The sequence below is a fragment of the Topomyia yanbarensis genome, chromosome 2, assembly GCF_030247195.1.
Source record: "Topomyia yanbarensis strain Yona2022 chromosome 2, ASM3024719v1, whole genome shotgun sequence".
Classification (NCBI taxonomy): domain Eukaryota; kingdom Metazoa; phylum Arthropoda; class Insecta; order Diptera; family Culicidae; genus Topomyia; species Topomyia yanbarensis.
Window position 1 is genome coordinate 407,652,090 of NC_080671.1, and position 14,258 is coordinate 407,666,347.

The following is a 14,258-nucleotide window of genomic DNA, read 5'->3' on the forward strand; positions in this document are numbered from 1 at the left end:
GCAAAGCCGACTTGATTTGCACAAGGGCTCCGTTAATTGACTTCGCTGTGGGCAATCGTCTCTTCAACAACTGTGCACTCCAGACAGAGAGAAAACTCCACATTCTCGACTCTGTGCTGGTAACTCCTGTAGCAGCCGTGGGCTGACAGAAATTGCATCAGATGGAAGTTGACTTCTGCGTACTTCCTGTTCATCCATGTGGCCACGTTCGGGATCAATCGGTGCGTCCATTTACCAGTCGCCGCGTAGTTCCATTCTTCTTAGTACTTGTTCATGGTCTCAAACGGCGTTCTTCGTCGGACTCCCCTGGTGTCTCTATTCCTATAGCACTACTGATACTTCTCCAGTAGCAATAAAATGGAAAACTTCCTGGCAAAAACGTAAACTGCTTCCAACGATATGGTCCGGTAGACGCTAGCCACCCTAATGCTTAACAACCTTAGCGTGCTGTTCAAACACGACTTCTTTCTTTTCGTCATTATTACTGGATACCAGCCCGGACTACACACCACACTGGAAAATTGACGCTTGATACGCTCGTCAAGAGCTTTCTCTTGTTACTGCTTATCGCCGAATTATTTGACATTGATCTGACCAAACTTGTGGTCGTACTTGCCGTCTTCTTACAAGTATTTTCGCAAGGCTGTTTGGGCACCATATTACCAAATCAATATCCAGCGCATCGAAGCTATTCAACGCAAATTTATTCGTCTCGCTCTTCGTCGACTTCCTTGGAGAGAACCACGAAACGTCCCGAGCTGCCAGGATCGTTGTCAACTTATCAATTTCGACCTGCTGTCCGTTCGACGAGATGTCTCTAAAGCTGTTTTCATTGCTGATACGCTACAATCACGAATTGTTTGCTCAAATCTCCTACAATATGTGGACTTCAATGTTCAACCTTGTAGTCTTCGATTTCATCCCTTTTTAAGAATACCTCATGCCAGAACCAATTACGGGTATAATGAGCCGTTTGCTAGTATGTGTCGTCTATTCAATCGTTGTTCTAATGTTTTTGATTTCCACTTGTCCCTAGATGTTGTAAAGCGATTGTTCCATAATACCCTCTCATGTCAATAGTAATATCAGTGTTAGTTTGTAAGCGTGAATATTTTTCTCGTAGTATTAGTTATAGTGAATCGTTTATATATATCATTTGGAGGTTTGTAATCTGTTGGTGCAAAAGATGAGGTTTTATCCCTGCTCTCAAATAAAACAAATAATCGTTGTGACTGTTTTGAATTCCGCACGCTTCAAGTTAATAATATATTCTACGACCTTGATTTCTCCTGTTGCACTGCCGAAAGTTAATCTACACTAGCTTTGTTTTATGATGGGCTATCGATACATCCCGTTTTCCACTGAATCTATCACCTCCGTTACGAGTACATCTACCTGTTTTATATTGATTCCCAGACTACTTGAAGCATTACATTACACGAGAAACGGAAAATCTTCACGACCTTGGAAAGGTTCAGCTTCCATACTTTATCGTGCATTGCATTCAATAGCGTCGGGCCGAGGACAGGGTCCTGAGGAACGCCCACTGTAATTGTCATTCTTCTCACGTCCTTGTCCGTCTCGTAGATCAGTGTTCAGACGATAGGCTGCCAGCCCCTGATCTCCAAGAAGTCAAGGAGGAGATCGGTCGGCTGAAAAGCAACAAAGCTGCCGGTGTAGATCAACGACCCAGCGAGCTATTAAAATACGATACTGGCTAGAGCGTTGCACTGGGTAATCACCAACATTTGGGAGGAGGAGATTCTTCCGGAGAAGCGGATGGAGGGTGTCGTTTGCCCGATCTACAAAAAGGGTGGATTGCTGCAACTACCGCGCAATCACACTACTTAGCGCCGCCTCTCATCCCGAGTTCGGATCAACTATGACGAAATCGAGATGGTCGACGAATTCGTGTATTTGGGCTAACTGGTAATCGCCGACAATGATATAAGCAGAGAAATTCAGAGACGGATCTTAGCAGGAAATCGTGCCTACTTTGGACTCCGGACGACGCTCCGGTCGAACAAAATTCGCCGCCGCACGAAGTTGATTATCTACAAGGCGCTGGTAAGACCGGTGGTCCTCTACAGCCACGAGACCTGGACTATGCTCGTGCAGGACCAACGCGCCCTTGGAGTTTTCGAACGAAAGGTGTTGCGTACCATCTATGGTGGCGTGCAGATGGAAGACGGAACGTGGCACAGGCGAATGAACCATAAGTTGCATCGGCTGCTGGAAGAACCATCCGCGCATACCGCAAAAATAGGGCGTTTACGGTGGGCTGTACACGTCGTAAGAATGTCGGACGACGACCCGGTGAAGATGGCTCTTGAAGGCGACCCTACAGGAACAAGAAGATGGGGCGCACAGCGAGCACGGTGGATCGACCAGATAGAGGACGACCTGCGGACCCTTCGTAGTCTGCGAGGCTGGCTACAAGCAGCAATGGACCGGGTGGAGTGGAGATGGCTCCTGCATACAGCAAGGGACAACAAGGCTCTTACCTGAACGGTAAGGTAAGTCTGAATGTAGCTCTTCAATATTCTGCAGATGTTGAAAATCTTAGGTGGCCACCGCGCAATAGCGATATGCCCTTATTTTTCTCCGTGCTGTCTCCGCAACTTCCACAACCGTTCGGATGTCATCCACAGTAGATCCACGGAAGCCGAATTGAAAGTTAGATAGGCTTTTCTCACTCACCGTGCTTTGTCTAACAGTTTTCGACTGAATCCAGCGGACATACTAGCCTATACGCTGAAGAATTTCCAGGAGGTCTGCCCGGTTTCGACGGCCAAAAAGACTGAAAATTTGCAGTCGATTATAACCCACGGGTTGACACTTGCGCAATCCAATGTTAGTGCACGAGTTGGTCGAGAAGTTTCCGCCACAAATGCGAATGTAGCGTTCCAAGTATAAGCGCACAATTTTGGAGATCAACTTGGTAACGTTCGCTGATTTCATGTCGGAATTGGTGAAGACAGCGATGGTTGGAACGATCCCTGGAGATAATTCAACCAAGCATGTCAACGCAGTACGAACGCATGAGAAGCTGTACGCCCAGGCGGAAACACGGATGGTCCTCAATCAGCAGCAATGACAGCGAACAAGCCCACACATTTGGGTAATTCAATATCGGTGAAGAGAGTCTGCGTCTACTGTTCGGGTGATACTCATGAAGTAGTGCGCCATGTCTTGCTACATTCTCGAGCAGTGATGGAGTTAGCCACTGATTATCTAGCTTCCGGTGAAAACGCGGCGGAATCATCATTCTGGAACCAATTTGTCTCTAATTCGCTATCTGCCCGTATTCCGCTCGAAGGAAACGGAAAGCAAGTGAAGACGTTTGCATTTTTAGACGCTGGATGTGAGTCTGCGCTGATGGAAGCCAGACTTGCAGCGGATTTGGAACCGATGGCCCAGAGGAGTTTCTCTGTCTTGCATGGACAGACAATGTATTTCGAAAAGAGAAGGGTTTACAACGGATTTCAGTAACCGTTTCTGGAACGAGAGATAATTCCGATTGAGCAATGTCCACAGGGTACAGAAGATGAAGTTGCGAGGTCAATCATTCAACTATATTGAGCTTCAAAATATTTATTGATACTTCAAAGGTCACAGGCTGAATAGCTACTCCGACGTGATACTTAGGATAATCATTGGTGTTGAGCACACGCAATGGTCACTACGTTGAAGGTACGAGATGAAAAATCCAACGAACCAATTGCAGCAAAGACACGACTAGGTTGGTGTATGGATGGTAAACTGGTAGATGATAGCAGTTCTGTTACACGGTTCCGTGTCCACTCAGAGGAGATCAGAAACCAGTAACTACACGATCCAGTGACAGTATCACATCGAGGAGGCTGCAGTGGCTACCTCATTAGAGTCAGAGGACGAGAAACGTGCATGCAAAATCCTAGAGAGTACAACAGGAAGAGTCGTTAGAGGTTTCGAAACTGGGCTTCGGTGCTATCCACTTCCCCTGCGCATGAGGCACTTGTTGGAGAAGCGGCTCGCCAAGGAAGTAGATCTTCGCGAGAGAGTGAACGCACTGATCGTAGAGTACAAGTCGAAAAGGTATGCTCACCGAATCACATAAAGAGGAAAAGTTGACGAATCCTGATCGCGGATGGTACATGCCACTCGTAGTCGTGAGAAACCCGAAAAAACAGAAAAGATACACCTGATCTGGGATGCCGCTGCACGGGTAAACGGTGCTACGCTCAACGATATACTCTTGAGAGGACCAGGTATGCTCACGTCACTATTCGCAGCTCTGGACATCAAAGAAATGTTCCACAAAATCCGGATCATCTTTACAGAGGTTTGTCTATCGAGAACAGCCTAGTCACGCACCGTAAGTCTTCATAATGGACGTAGCAACGTTTGGTGTGACGGGCTCACCGTGCCTCGCACAATATGTAAAGAATATGAACGCACAAGACCTGGAATCCCTCTTCCCGACGGCAGCTGAAACGATCATTAAGGCCCATTACGTTAATAAGGGACCATCCATAAATGACGTAGCATTTTTGAGTGATTTTCTACAACACCCCCCTCCCCTATCGTACACACTTAATTTTTTCTGCCGAATCTCAGCATTTTTTGCCTATTTTGCCGAGAACTCAACTGCTGAGATTCCGAGACAATTTAAGTGTGTAGCATTTCGTCGCAAACCTCTAAATACCCACCCTGGTAGTTACGTAGCTTGACGGTAACTTCCCCCAACTTGTCCCCATAATTTTTTTAAAAAATAAATAAAACGATGTTAGTTATTCCCCTTTAAAAAATCTACGTAGCATGACATGACCCCCTACCCCCCTGTCGTCACACATCATCACAAAATACAAAACTTCCCCCTCCCCCATATAATGCTACGTCATTTATGGATGGTGCCTAACTACTTGGATAGCGCAGACACGATTGACGAAGCGGTTCAGAGGCTAGAAGAGGTAAAACACGTTCATGCATAGAGTGGTTTCGAAATACGCAACTTCTCTTCCAATTCGTTGGAAATACTGCGAGTGCGACTTAGGTATGCAGCCTTATTCTGCGCGGCGCGTGACGCGAGGTGACTAAACTCACCTCACTCTACGTGACTTTTTTCACCATATTCTGAGAGTCGACTCGGGTGAGATGAGATTCCCCATTGCGGTTAAATGGACGTCTCACGTCACCCGAAGTGATTCTTCAGAATTGGGTGAGAAAAGTCATGTAGAGTGAGGTGAGATTAGTCGTCTCACGTCACACGCCGCGCGGAATAGGGCCGATGGTACTAGTATGGTATGAAGATCAGCGTTAGACGTTTTCGCATTCAGAGATCTGGCACAGACTGGGACGAAAAGATTGTTGAAGGTCTACACGAACTGGGGAATGACTGGACGCAACTTTTGAAAAACTTGTGCGAAGTGGAGGTTCCGTGCTGTTTCTTCAGCATGGCGAGTAGCAAGCTGCAGTGGATTACAACTTTGCGTGTTCGTTAATGCCAGTGAGTTGGCTTATTGGCGTAATTGTGCTTGTGTTGAATATCTTCGCGTCATGCAAGAGGAAAAAATAAGACGTATCCTTGTTGCATACGAAAGTAGCGCTTCAAGCAGGACTGATAGGAGGACGGTTGGTGGGGAATATAGATCCAGCCGTTGATCTTCCTATCGAAAAACGTTTTATGTGGACTGATTTCAGAACTTTTCTTTCGTGGATTCGATCGGATAGTCGCCATTATCACCAGTACGTAGTCAAGTTTCGTCAAAGCACAACGTGGCTGATGATGCAACCAAGTGGGGTCTCGGACACAGTGTTAGCGCTAGCAACAGTTGGTACATGAGCGAGCAATGGACGACAGAAGAAGAATTGCGTGTAGTGTTTTGATACTACCAGAAAATGTCGCCACCGTCGATCGACGTGAGCAGGTTCTCGAATTGGGATCATCTATTACGAGCGACGGCGTACTCACTGGTATCAGTTAAGCTGTTCCGAAAATAAATGCAAGCTGGACCACTGACTAGAAGTGAGCTGCCGCATGCGGAAATGCTTCAAACTGCACCAGTCACCACAACAATTATTGTTGTGGTGACTGTAGCAGTTTGAAGCATTTCCCGACGAGTACTGTGTGCGGAAATTGACCGAACCAGAAAAGGAACAGAGACGCATCGCAAAGTGTAGTCCACTGTACGAGCAGCCACCGTATATGAATGATGAGGGTTTGATAAGAAGGAACAGCAATATTGGTGGTGCGCCAACTGTCTCATTCGGAGTAAAATATCCTATCCTGTTGCAAAAAGATCGCGAACTAATATCTCTTCTCGTCGACAGTTATCACCGACGTTTCAAACACTAAAATCGTGAAACGGTATTCAACGAGATTCGTCAGATATTCCTAAACCCAAAGTTACGCCTTCTGATACAACGTGTGACCAGAAGGTGTCTGTGCTGCGAAGTTCGAAAGGCAATACCGAGGTCACTAATGATGACACAGTTTAATGATCTGTAACAATATTTGACATTGACCGATATCTGAGAAAACTGTAAGACTTATCTATGAGCCACTAGCACGTGGACATAAATTTTTCATCGATATCGACTACTGCTGTTCCGATTCTTCGAGCTACCTAAGAACTCTCTCGTCCTCAAAACATTTTTTGACAAAATCAACAAAGCAGCTCCATTTTTTCTTCGGTTCAACCTTCCGGGATTTTTCTGAGCAATAAGCATTTGAAAATAAAGTTTGTGAACAAAACCCAGCTCCAAAAAAATTCTACGTAACATAGCTGTTCAGCATTTGATCGAGTCATCTTAACAAAGAAAGATCTGTTGGCAGATAATAGTGATTTACTTGGCTTCGGTATATTTTACAAAAGACCGCTGTTATTTGCAATATTGTACATAATATAATATATGACATTTGCAATGTTCATACTTTTAGTAAATTTATTACTTTAATAACTTGAGTTATCAGACACCTGTAGAATTTACGTCATCCTACAAAAAATCAAATATGTTAATAAACCATAATTTATACCAACACTCTAATAAACTTACGCCTCGATCAACGACGCTCGCAGATTGTTCGTTACTCCTGCTGGCTGTGCTTCGTTCAATTTGAATACACTTTCCACCACTGAAAGTTCGGTCGAAGTCGTACTCATTCCGCAGAAAGCACACCAATCATTTACAACCACACCGGCCGCAAGCACTTCTGATCCGCGATTAACTGTGCCGGCCTAAACGGATAAATGTATTAACAATTTGTACCAGCATTACCAACCAGTTGGTGGTTCACTCATTCCATTCTATCTTACCACCAACGGAATCTGTAACAACGAAGCCAACTCATCCAGCTCTGAGGTAGGCGTCTTTGCGTGGATCAAACCACCCTGGTTGCTTAGAACGGAGTACGCTCCCACCAGCACGTTGTTCGCTATAGTTTGACGGTAGACCTCTACCCCAAGCACATCACCTATGATTTCTTCTGTCTCTTTATCGATATCGGGATGCACCAGTGCAACGTAATCGTTGCAAGCAATCACATTTCCCAAGGCTGATAACCGTTCTTCGACGCGTTGAATTTTAACCGAGTCTGGCAAGGAGTTTCTCAGATGCTGCAGTTCAACGTCCGTTGTGCTTCCGGGAACGATCAACCCATTTTTGTTGGCTACCGTCAGCCGACCGATGATTCTACAACCGGCAATGCTGGCGTGCACCACCGGAATGGTTTCAGCAAGTTCCGATTCAAACGAGCTGAAAATGTAATGATTGTTATGCATTATTGTGAAATGAATCCGCATTTGAAGATAAGGGGTGTCGCCTGTGTAACTGCGATATAAATTTTAAGTTTCTTTTCCATTTGAAGGGATAGTCAGCAAATTCGAAATTTTGTAGGTATTAGAAAGAATAACTTAGCAGCTGGAATGCTGAACATGTTTAAATCTGGAAACAGCGACCAATACCTTACCAATAACACTAAAACATAGAACTCGAGGCACATGTAAAAAAAACCTAACCTGCACAAGAGCATTCCATTCTATACACAAATTGGGCTCCTTTTATATGACGAACTGAATAATTATTTGCAACTTGCCATGAAAAACATGAAGGCAATGTAGTAAAATTCATGGTTTTAACTATATTAATTGTACCTGTAGAAAGCTTCCGATCCACCAATCGCGACCAGACAGTAGGAATTTGTTAGTTTGCTGAATACACCTATATCGTCATTGTTTTCGAACTGCGCACGAAGAGCCATTCTGTTGTTAATGAAGTGACTACCGCTTAAAATTTATAAGCAATTTATAGAGATTATTTAAAGCACAATTTACAAATAGCAACGCCCGAACCGAACTTGATATCAACAAAATATGGTTCACCGCAAACAACGAACCACTTGGACTTAATGTTTAGCGTGCGATGTTTTATATTGGCTGTCATTTGTACTGTCAAAATAACCGACAGGCGGGTTTGCAAAATGAGCAGTTCGGCTTCGGCAAGATGTTATTTTATTAGAGAGTATAGGGAGAGAGACGAATAGTGTGAAGCTAAAAATACCTTTTTGAGCAGCCCGCTGAAACCCGGTCAAACCATTCGGAATCGGTCGTTGCATTTGATTTGGAATCTAGGGGCAGATCACTTGTGATGCATTTTTAAAAATCAGCGAAATTAAATGCATTTCTTTCCATCAAAATAGAAATTCATAATGTATTTTGCGTTGCGTGCAATGTTTTTGCGTTGCCTGCAATGTGGTTTGCGTTGCGTGTAAGGCGTCAAAACCGTACAGAAAAACTAGCCCTACATTTAACAAAACGTCGAACAAAGTGGATCAGCGTAGGACGTTTGTTAAACAAACTTTTCTGCGAGGGAGTGCCAAGCTAATGCAAAAATGGAAATTAAATGCATTTTTTCTAATTTGATGCAAATTTGTTATACATTCTTAGAGTGATCTACCCCTAGTTTGGAATCCATAATGACTCCATTAAGAAATCCAAACCGGTTCCGGAATGAGTTTAACTGGGAATGAGAGGAATAAATGGATAATTTGCTAGTAAAAATCTAAATATGTCGCTATGGAATCAATAACATTTCATAAGACTTTCTTATGAAATCCATTTCATAAGAAAGTCTTATGAAATTCTTAATTGTACGTATCGAAGCGTCCTAAGATTTTATTATGAAATACACAAGTAAAACTGTTAAGGAGTGTATAAATAAATATAAATGAATTTATAAGTCTGTCTTTGAAATTCTTATAACAATTTTTACTAGAGATTATGGTAAAAATAGAGAAGTGCGGGAAGAACAATACAAAAAACAACCCAATAACCACCCGAATAAAAATGTATAACAGAGGTGTTGGAAAATGTGCAATAAAAATATAATTGGTATGGTTACACCTTTATATTTAATTTTGATTTACTGGCTACCCTATATTCAATCTTTACCATCAAGATGGAGAGAAAGGTGGGAACATTTGACACTTTTGAGTGTATTAGTATTATACTTGCAAAATTAAGCATGGCGGCCGGGGCCCTTGAAGTAAACATCAACATCCGAACGAGCATCCTGATTCTTTGGCGCACGATGAAAAGTGAGAAAACGCCGAGCTTCACTTCGGATCTATCGATTAGAACACTTATGGGCACTTTTTACCTCGAAAAAAACCGATTAAATTAACTATGACCGAACCGAAACAAAACTTATGGCAACAGAAGGGCCCGCTACGTCAACTGTTTGTGCTTTTCTTCTTCATATCCTCTTGTTTTTTCGGCTTCATCAAAGAAAAATGACAACCGCACTCACACACAGAAAAAAATGTGCACACCTGTATCCGTCTTGGTGTACCAAGTACTTACCATCCCGGTCAAAAAAAATGCGTACGAACATAATTGCTTTGTGCTTTAAACTTTTCTTTCCTTACTTTGTACAGTTAAACAGAAACCGTCACTAAGTTGACCGCGCGAATAAATGAAAACGCGTGTTTTTACTTCTAGTGAACCCAAATTCTACGCTCGGTTACAACAGTTTTGGTACCAAGAATGCTAGGTGACGAAAACCCGGATGGGGGTAGAGTTCTTGCCGTAGGTGCTGCTGCTGTGGCTCCAATCGCGAAGCAGTGTACATTCCCAGTCGAACCGTTTGATCGCCAAAAGATGAAGTGGTCCTGCTGGGTCGAGTGGTTGGAAGGTGCCTTTCGCGTTGAAGCGAAGCTGCCGATGCTGCTGCATTACATGGGAGCCGAAACATACGACGTAGTTTCGGACAAACTAGCACCGGAAAGGCCGCAGACTAAAACATACGACGAAATTGTGCAGACCCTAGAGAACCACTTCAATCCGGAACCGCTGAAAAACGTTCGGTTCAAATGCCGGAAGCAGCGCGATGATCGTGCAGAGGAGTCAATCGACGATTATCTTATTGCTCTTAGGAAATTGGCGATAACCTGCAATTTCGGCAATTACTTAAGTATTGCGTTGCGGAACCCGTTTGTTTTCGGAATCAAGGATCGCGGGAAACAGACACATCTATTTGAGGTACGTGGCCGTACACTGGATCGAGCCCGGTAAATTGCTGTGTCGATGGAAGCGTCGGCCAAAGATGGATAGGACATCCATTCACGTAAGGGTAAACGGGAATTGAATCTGGTTGAATATCCGCCTACAAAACCAGCGAAGTCGAAGGTAAACAAAAAGTTTACCGTATCTACGAAAAAGGTGGGTGCGCCGGCACACAGTGATGCAAAGAAGTACTTTCGATGCGGTAGCTCAACCCATTTTGCGATCAAGTGCTCGGACGTTAAGACCACCTGTAACTATTGCAAAGTGAAAGGTCACCTGTAGAAAGTGCGGCTGAAGATTTCCGCGGAGGGCGGTGGATAAAAATGTGATTCACATCAGGTGGAGGGAAAGCAAAAAATAAAAATTGCAAAAATACCGATGAGATCTGTGGAGTGTATGATGCTGTTGATTTTAAGAAGTGTTGACAAGATCTGGTTGGAACTGTCGGTAAATTGAAAAAAAAATGAAATTTGAGGTTGATAGCGGGTCTCCTGTTTCGATCATGAGTGTATCAGATGACCTATGACCGGACTGTCTGGAAAGATCCCAACAGACCTGTCGGAACTATGCGGACAGCGAACAACCTGAGATCCGGAGAAAACAGCTTTATGGGGGACTTTACTTTAGCACTAATATTTAAACGCCTCCGAACGTTGAGACTTGTAAACTGGAAAGAGACTATCTCATCATTTATTTTCATTAGGTCAACTGACAGCAGTGTTGCGCGATTGCGCTAAAAGATTTGCTGAATACAAGCTAAGGTGTAAATAACCACTAACGTGTAACTACAATACATATCACTGCTTTGGTCAGCTACAGTAAAAACATGATAGAGCTCTGAGGAATGTGTGCTGTTCATGTGAATTACGGTAGAAAGCGCCACGAGATGCTACTGCACGTTGCGAAGAATAAGAAGCACCCGATCATTGGTCATGGTTGAATGAAAGTGTTTAAGATTGATGTAAACAAGTTCTATGAGAACATCCACACGATCGCAACCGAAAATAGTGCCAATTCAGCTTATAGAGCGTTAGAGAAGTGTAAGTAAGAAGTCGATAGGACAAATCTAGGGGCTCACAGCGAAATTGCAATTGAAGGCAGATGTACGCCCAGTGTACCTGCGAGCACGGCTAGTTCCGTTCTCTATCCGCGATGCGGTTGAATAAGAAATTAACAGTTTGGTGAAGAACGGTGTTAATAAAAGTGAATCACAGTGATTGGGCCACACCGGTAGTTCCAGTGATGAAACTGAATAACCGAGTGAGGCTATGTGGTGACTATAAGATCACGGTAAATTCTAATCTTGTGGTCAATGAACACCCCTTGCCCACCGTTGAGAAGCTGTTCGCTAATGCTGCGGGTGGTGAGAAGATTACAAAAATTTACTTATCCCAAGCCTATCTGCAGTTGGAGGTTAGTGCAGAGGATCAAGAGATTTTTACGTTCAACAATCATAAGGGGTTGTACAAGCCAACCAGGTTGATGTACGGCATTAGTGCATCTGGCAGCGCTTGATGGAGGAAGTACTTAACGGAATTCCAGGTGTCACAGTTTTTCTAGACGACATTCGAGTCACGGGACCAAACGACGAGGTCCATCTGCAGCGTCTGGAAAAAGTACTAAAACGGTTGAACCAATACAATATGAGAATTAACCTGGACAAGTGTTAGTTCTTTGTTGATCGAATTGAATACTGTGGATATTTAAATGACCGAGATGGAATACACAAGGTGAGAGATAAGATAGAGGCTATTCAGGAGATGCCAATCCCTGAGAACAAAGAGCAAGTCCGTTCATTCGTTGGATTGGTCAACTATTATGGTCGTTTCTTCCCACATTTCAACAAGATCATTTACCCGTTAAACCGTATGCTGCGTAATAACGTGGCATTTCAGAGGACAAAAGAATGCAACGAAGCGTTCCGACCAGTTCTTGGTGCACTATAGTACGGAGTTACCGTTAGTGTTAACGACCGATGCGTCTCAATACGGCGTCGGTGCAGTACTCAGCCACATTATGCCAGAGACAAAGCGTTCAATCATCTACGCGTCGAAAACATCGAACGATACTCAGCGCAGATACAAGCAGATAGATTTTGAAGCATATGCGATTATTTTTGGAGTTCGTAAGTTCTACCACAGATAACAGACGTTTAGGCTAGAACAAAATTTCTTCAAAAACCTGTGTAAACTTTCAAATTGATATACGTTGAAAATCCATGTTTCACTATCGCCATCTGCGCAACTGTTTGCTACACGTGTTTCAGACGTCTGATTTATTCGGAATTTCAGTAGCGGGTATTTACACACGATGCAAATCGAGCCTAAACGTCTGTTATCTGTGGTTCTACCAATACCTGTACGGACGAAAGTTTTGGCTTGTAACGGACAACGAGCCTGTGAAGCAGATCTCAGAAACAAAGGGATTGCCGGCGATGTCTGCGCTACGAATGCAGCACTACGCGACTTTTCTCGCCTCGTTCTGCTATATTATCAAGTTTTGTCTAACAAAAGAGCATTTCAATGCAGTGGCGTAGTAGCGGGGGGGTTTTGGGGACGAAACCCCCTCCGAAATATTTTGGAGAATTTTGAAAAAATTCAATATGTTAAACAAATTTCTGCCTAGAATTTTAAATAAAATTCTCAAAGTTTCATTTGCAAAAGTCATCTTGTGAAAATATTTCCTTGTAGTGAAAATTGGCTGCAGACTCGACACCTACCTGACGGCAAGTTGTGGAGGCTAGCTCAACCGCCGAGGACTATAACAAGTAGATCGCGGCGAAGCGAGGAGCTTATTGGTTCACGAAACGGATATCGGTACCGAGAGAAATTTCGCCACATTCTGTAGTTCTTGACTGACGGCGAACATGAACTGGAGAGTGTGAGAGAAGTATCCTCATAGAGACCACCACCAAGCGATTCGCTACCGCATCGGCCAATGGAACCCTGCTGCAGCACGAAGAATTACGAGCCGCAAGCTAAAGTGGAAGACGAAAGCCTTTAACGAAAACCTCTTTGTTGAGTTACTTCGGCGAACAACGGAATCAAGTACGTTGATGCAGCTGATCTAACAAGAAGGATTGTGACGGCTTGTGACGTTACAATGTCACGAAAACTAGGGCCATGCAGTAGACGGTGTGCAGCTTACGGGTTAAATGAGTAGCTCAGTATGCTACACGCTGCTTGTCTTAGATCCAGAAGGCGGACTCAGAGCGTAAGATCGGAGAGTGAGAGAGCAGCGCAAGCAAAGTTTTGAGAAGGTAGGGACTCTTTAAAACGGGAGATCAAGCTTAGCAAGCCAATTACCATAAGTAGCTGTGCTGAGAAATAAACGCCAATCCCTGGGGGACGCGTACTGAGTCATCTTGACGAAGACGAGGGTCCGTCAACACCAACTGAAATATATCCCGGGTAAGCTAAAGATAATCGTTGAGGGTCTCTTCCCGAATCACGATTCAACTACCTACTACCTACACCGTACGGCGAAGAAGAAGGAGGTAACACAGCCGAGTGGTAAGTGACTAACGACGAGCTCAAAGAAGCGTCGATGTGACTAAAATCAAAGAAAACCCCCGGTCCGGATGGAATACCAAACGTGGCGCTGAAAGCTGCGATCCTGGCATATCCGGACATGTTCAGGATGCTACTGCTGAAGTCTTTAGATGATCCCCGAAATGAGGAAGGTGCAGAAACTGATGTTGCTGCCAAAGTGTGG

At 44.0% G+C, this 14,258-nt stretch overlaps 1 protein-coding gene across 1 annotated transcript; it reads right to left on the reverse strand.

The window, feature by feature from the left end:
• Positions 1-6,810: 6,810 nt before the first annotated feature.
• Positions 6,811-8,404, reverse strand: LOC131681831 (eukaryotic translation initiation factor 6). The gene is made up of 4 exons (XM_058962886.1): positions 8,136-8,404; positions 7,299-7,737; positions 7,039-7,220; positions 6,811-6,978 (listed from the first exon to the last, which is right to left on the reverse strand). The coding sequence occupies exons 1-4, from the start codon at positions 8,240-8,242 to the stop codon at positions 6,969-6,971; spliced, it is 738 nt and encodes a 245-aa protein (XP_058818869.1). The 5' UTR covers positions 8,243-8,404; the 3' UTR covers positions 6,811-6,968.
• Positions 8,405-14,258: the final 5,854 nt, after the last annotated feature.

Excerpts from the sequence above, each read along its gene's own strand:
- LOC131681831 (XM_058962886.1), bottom strand. The coding sequence starts at position 8,242 with ATGGCTCTTCGTGCGCAGTTCGAAAACAATGACGATATAGGTGTATTC. Across the intron at positions 7,738-8,135 it reads GGATCGGAAGCTTTCTACAG|CTCGTTTGAATCGGAACTTG; the intron begins GTACAATTAATA and ends TTACATTTTCAG. Across the intron at positions 7,221-7,298 it reads TGTTACAGATTCCGTTGGTG|GCCGGCACAGTTAATCGCGG; the intron begins GTAAGATAGAAT and ends TTATCCGTTTAG.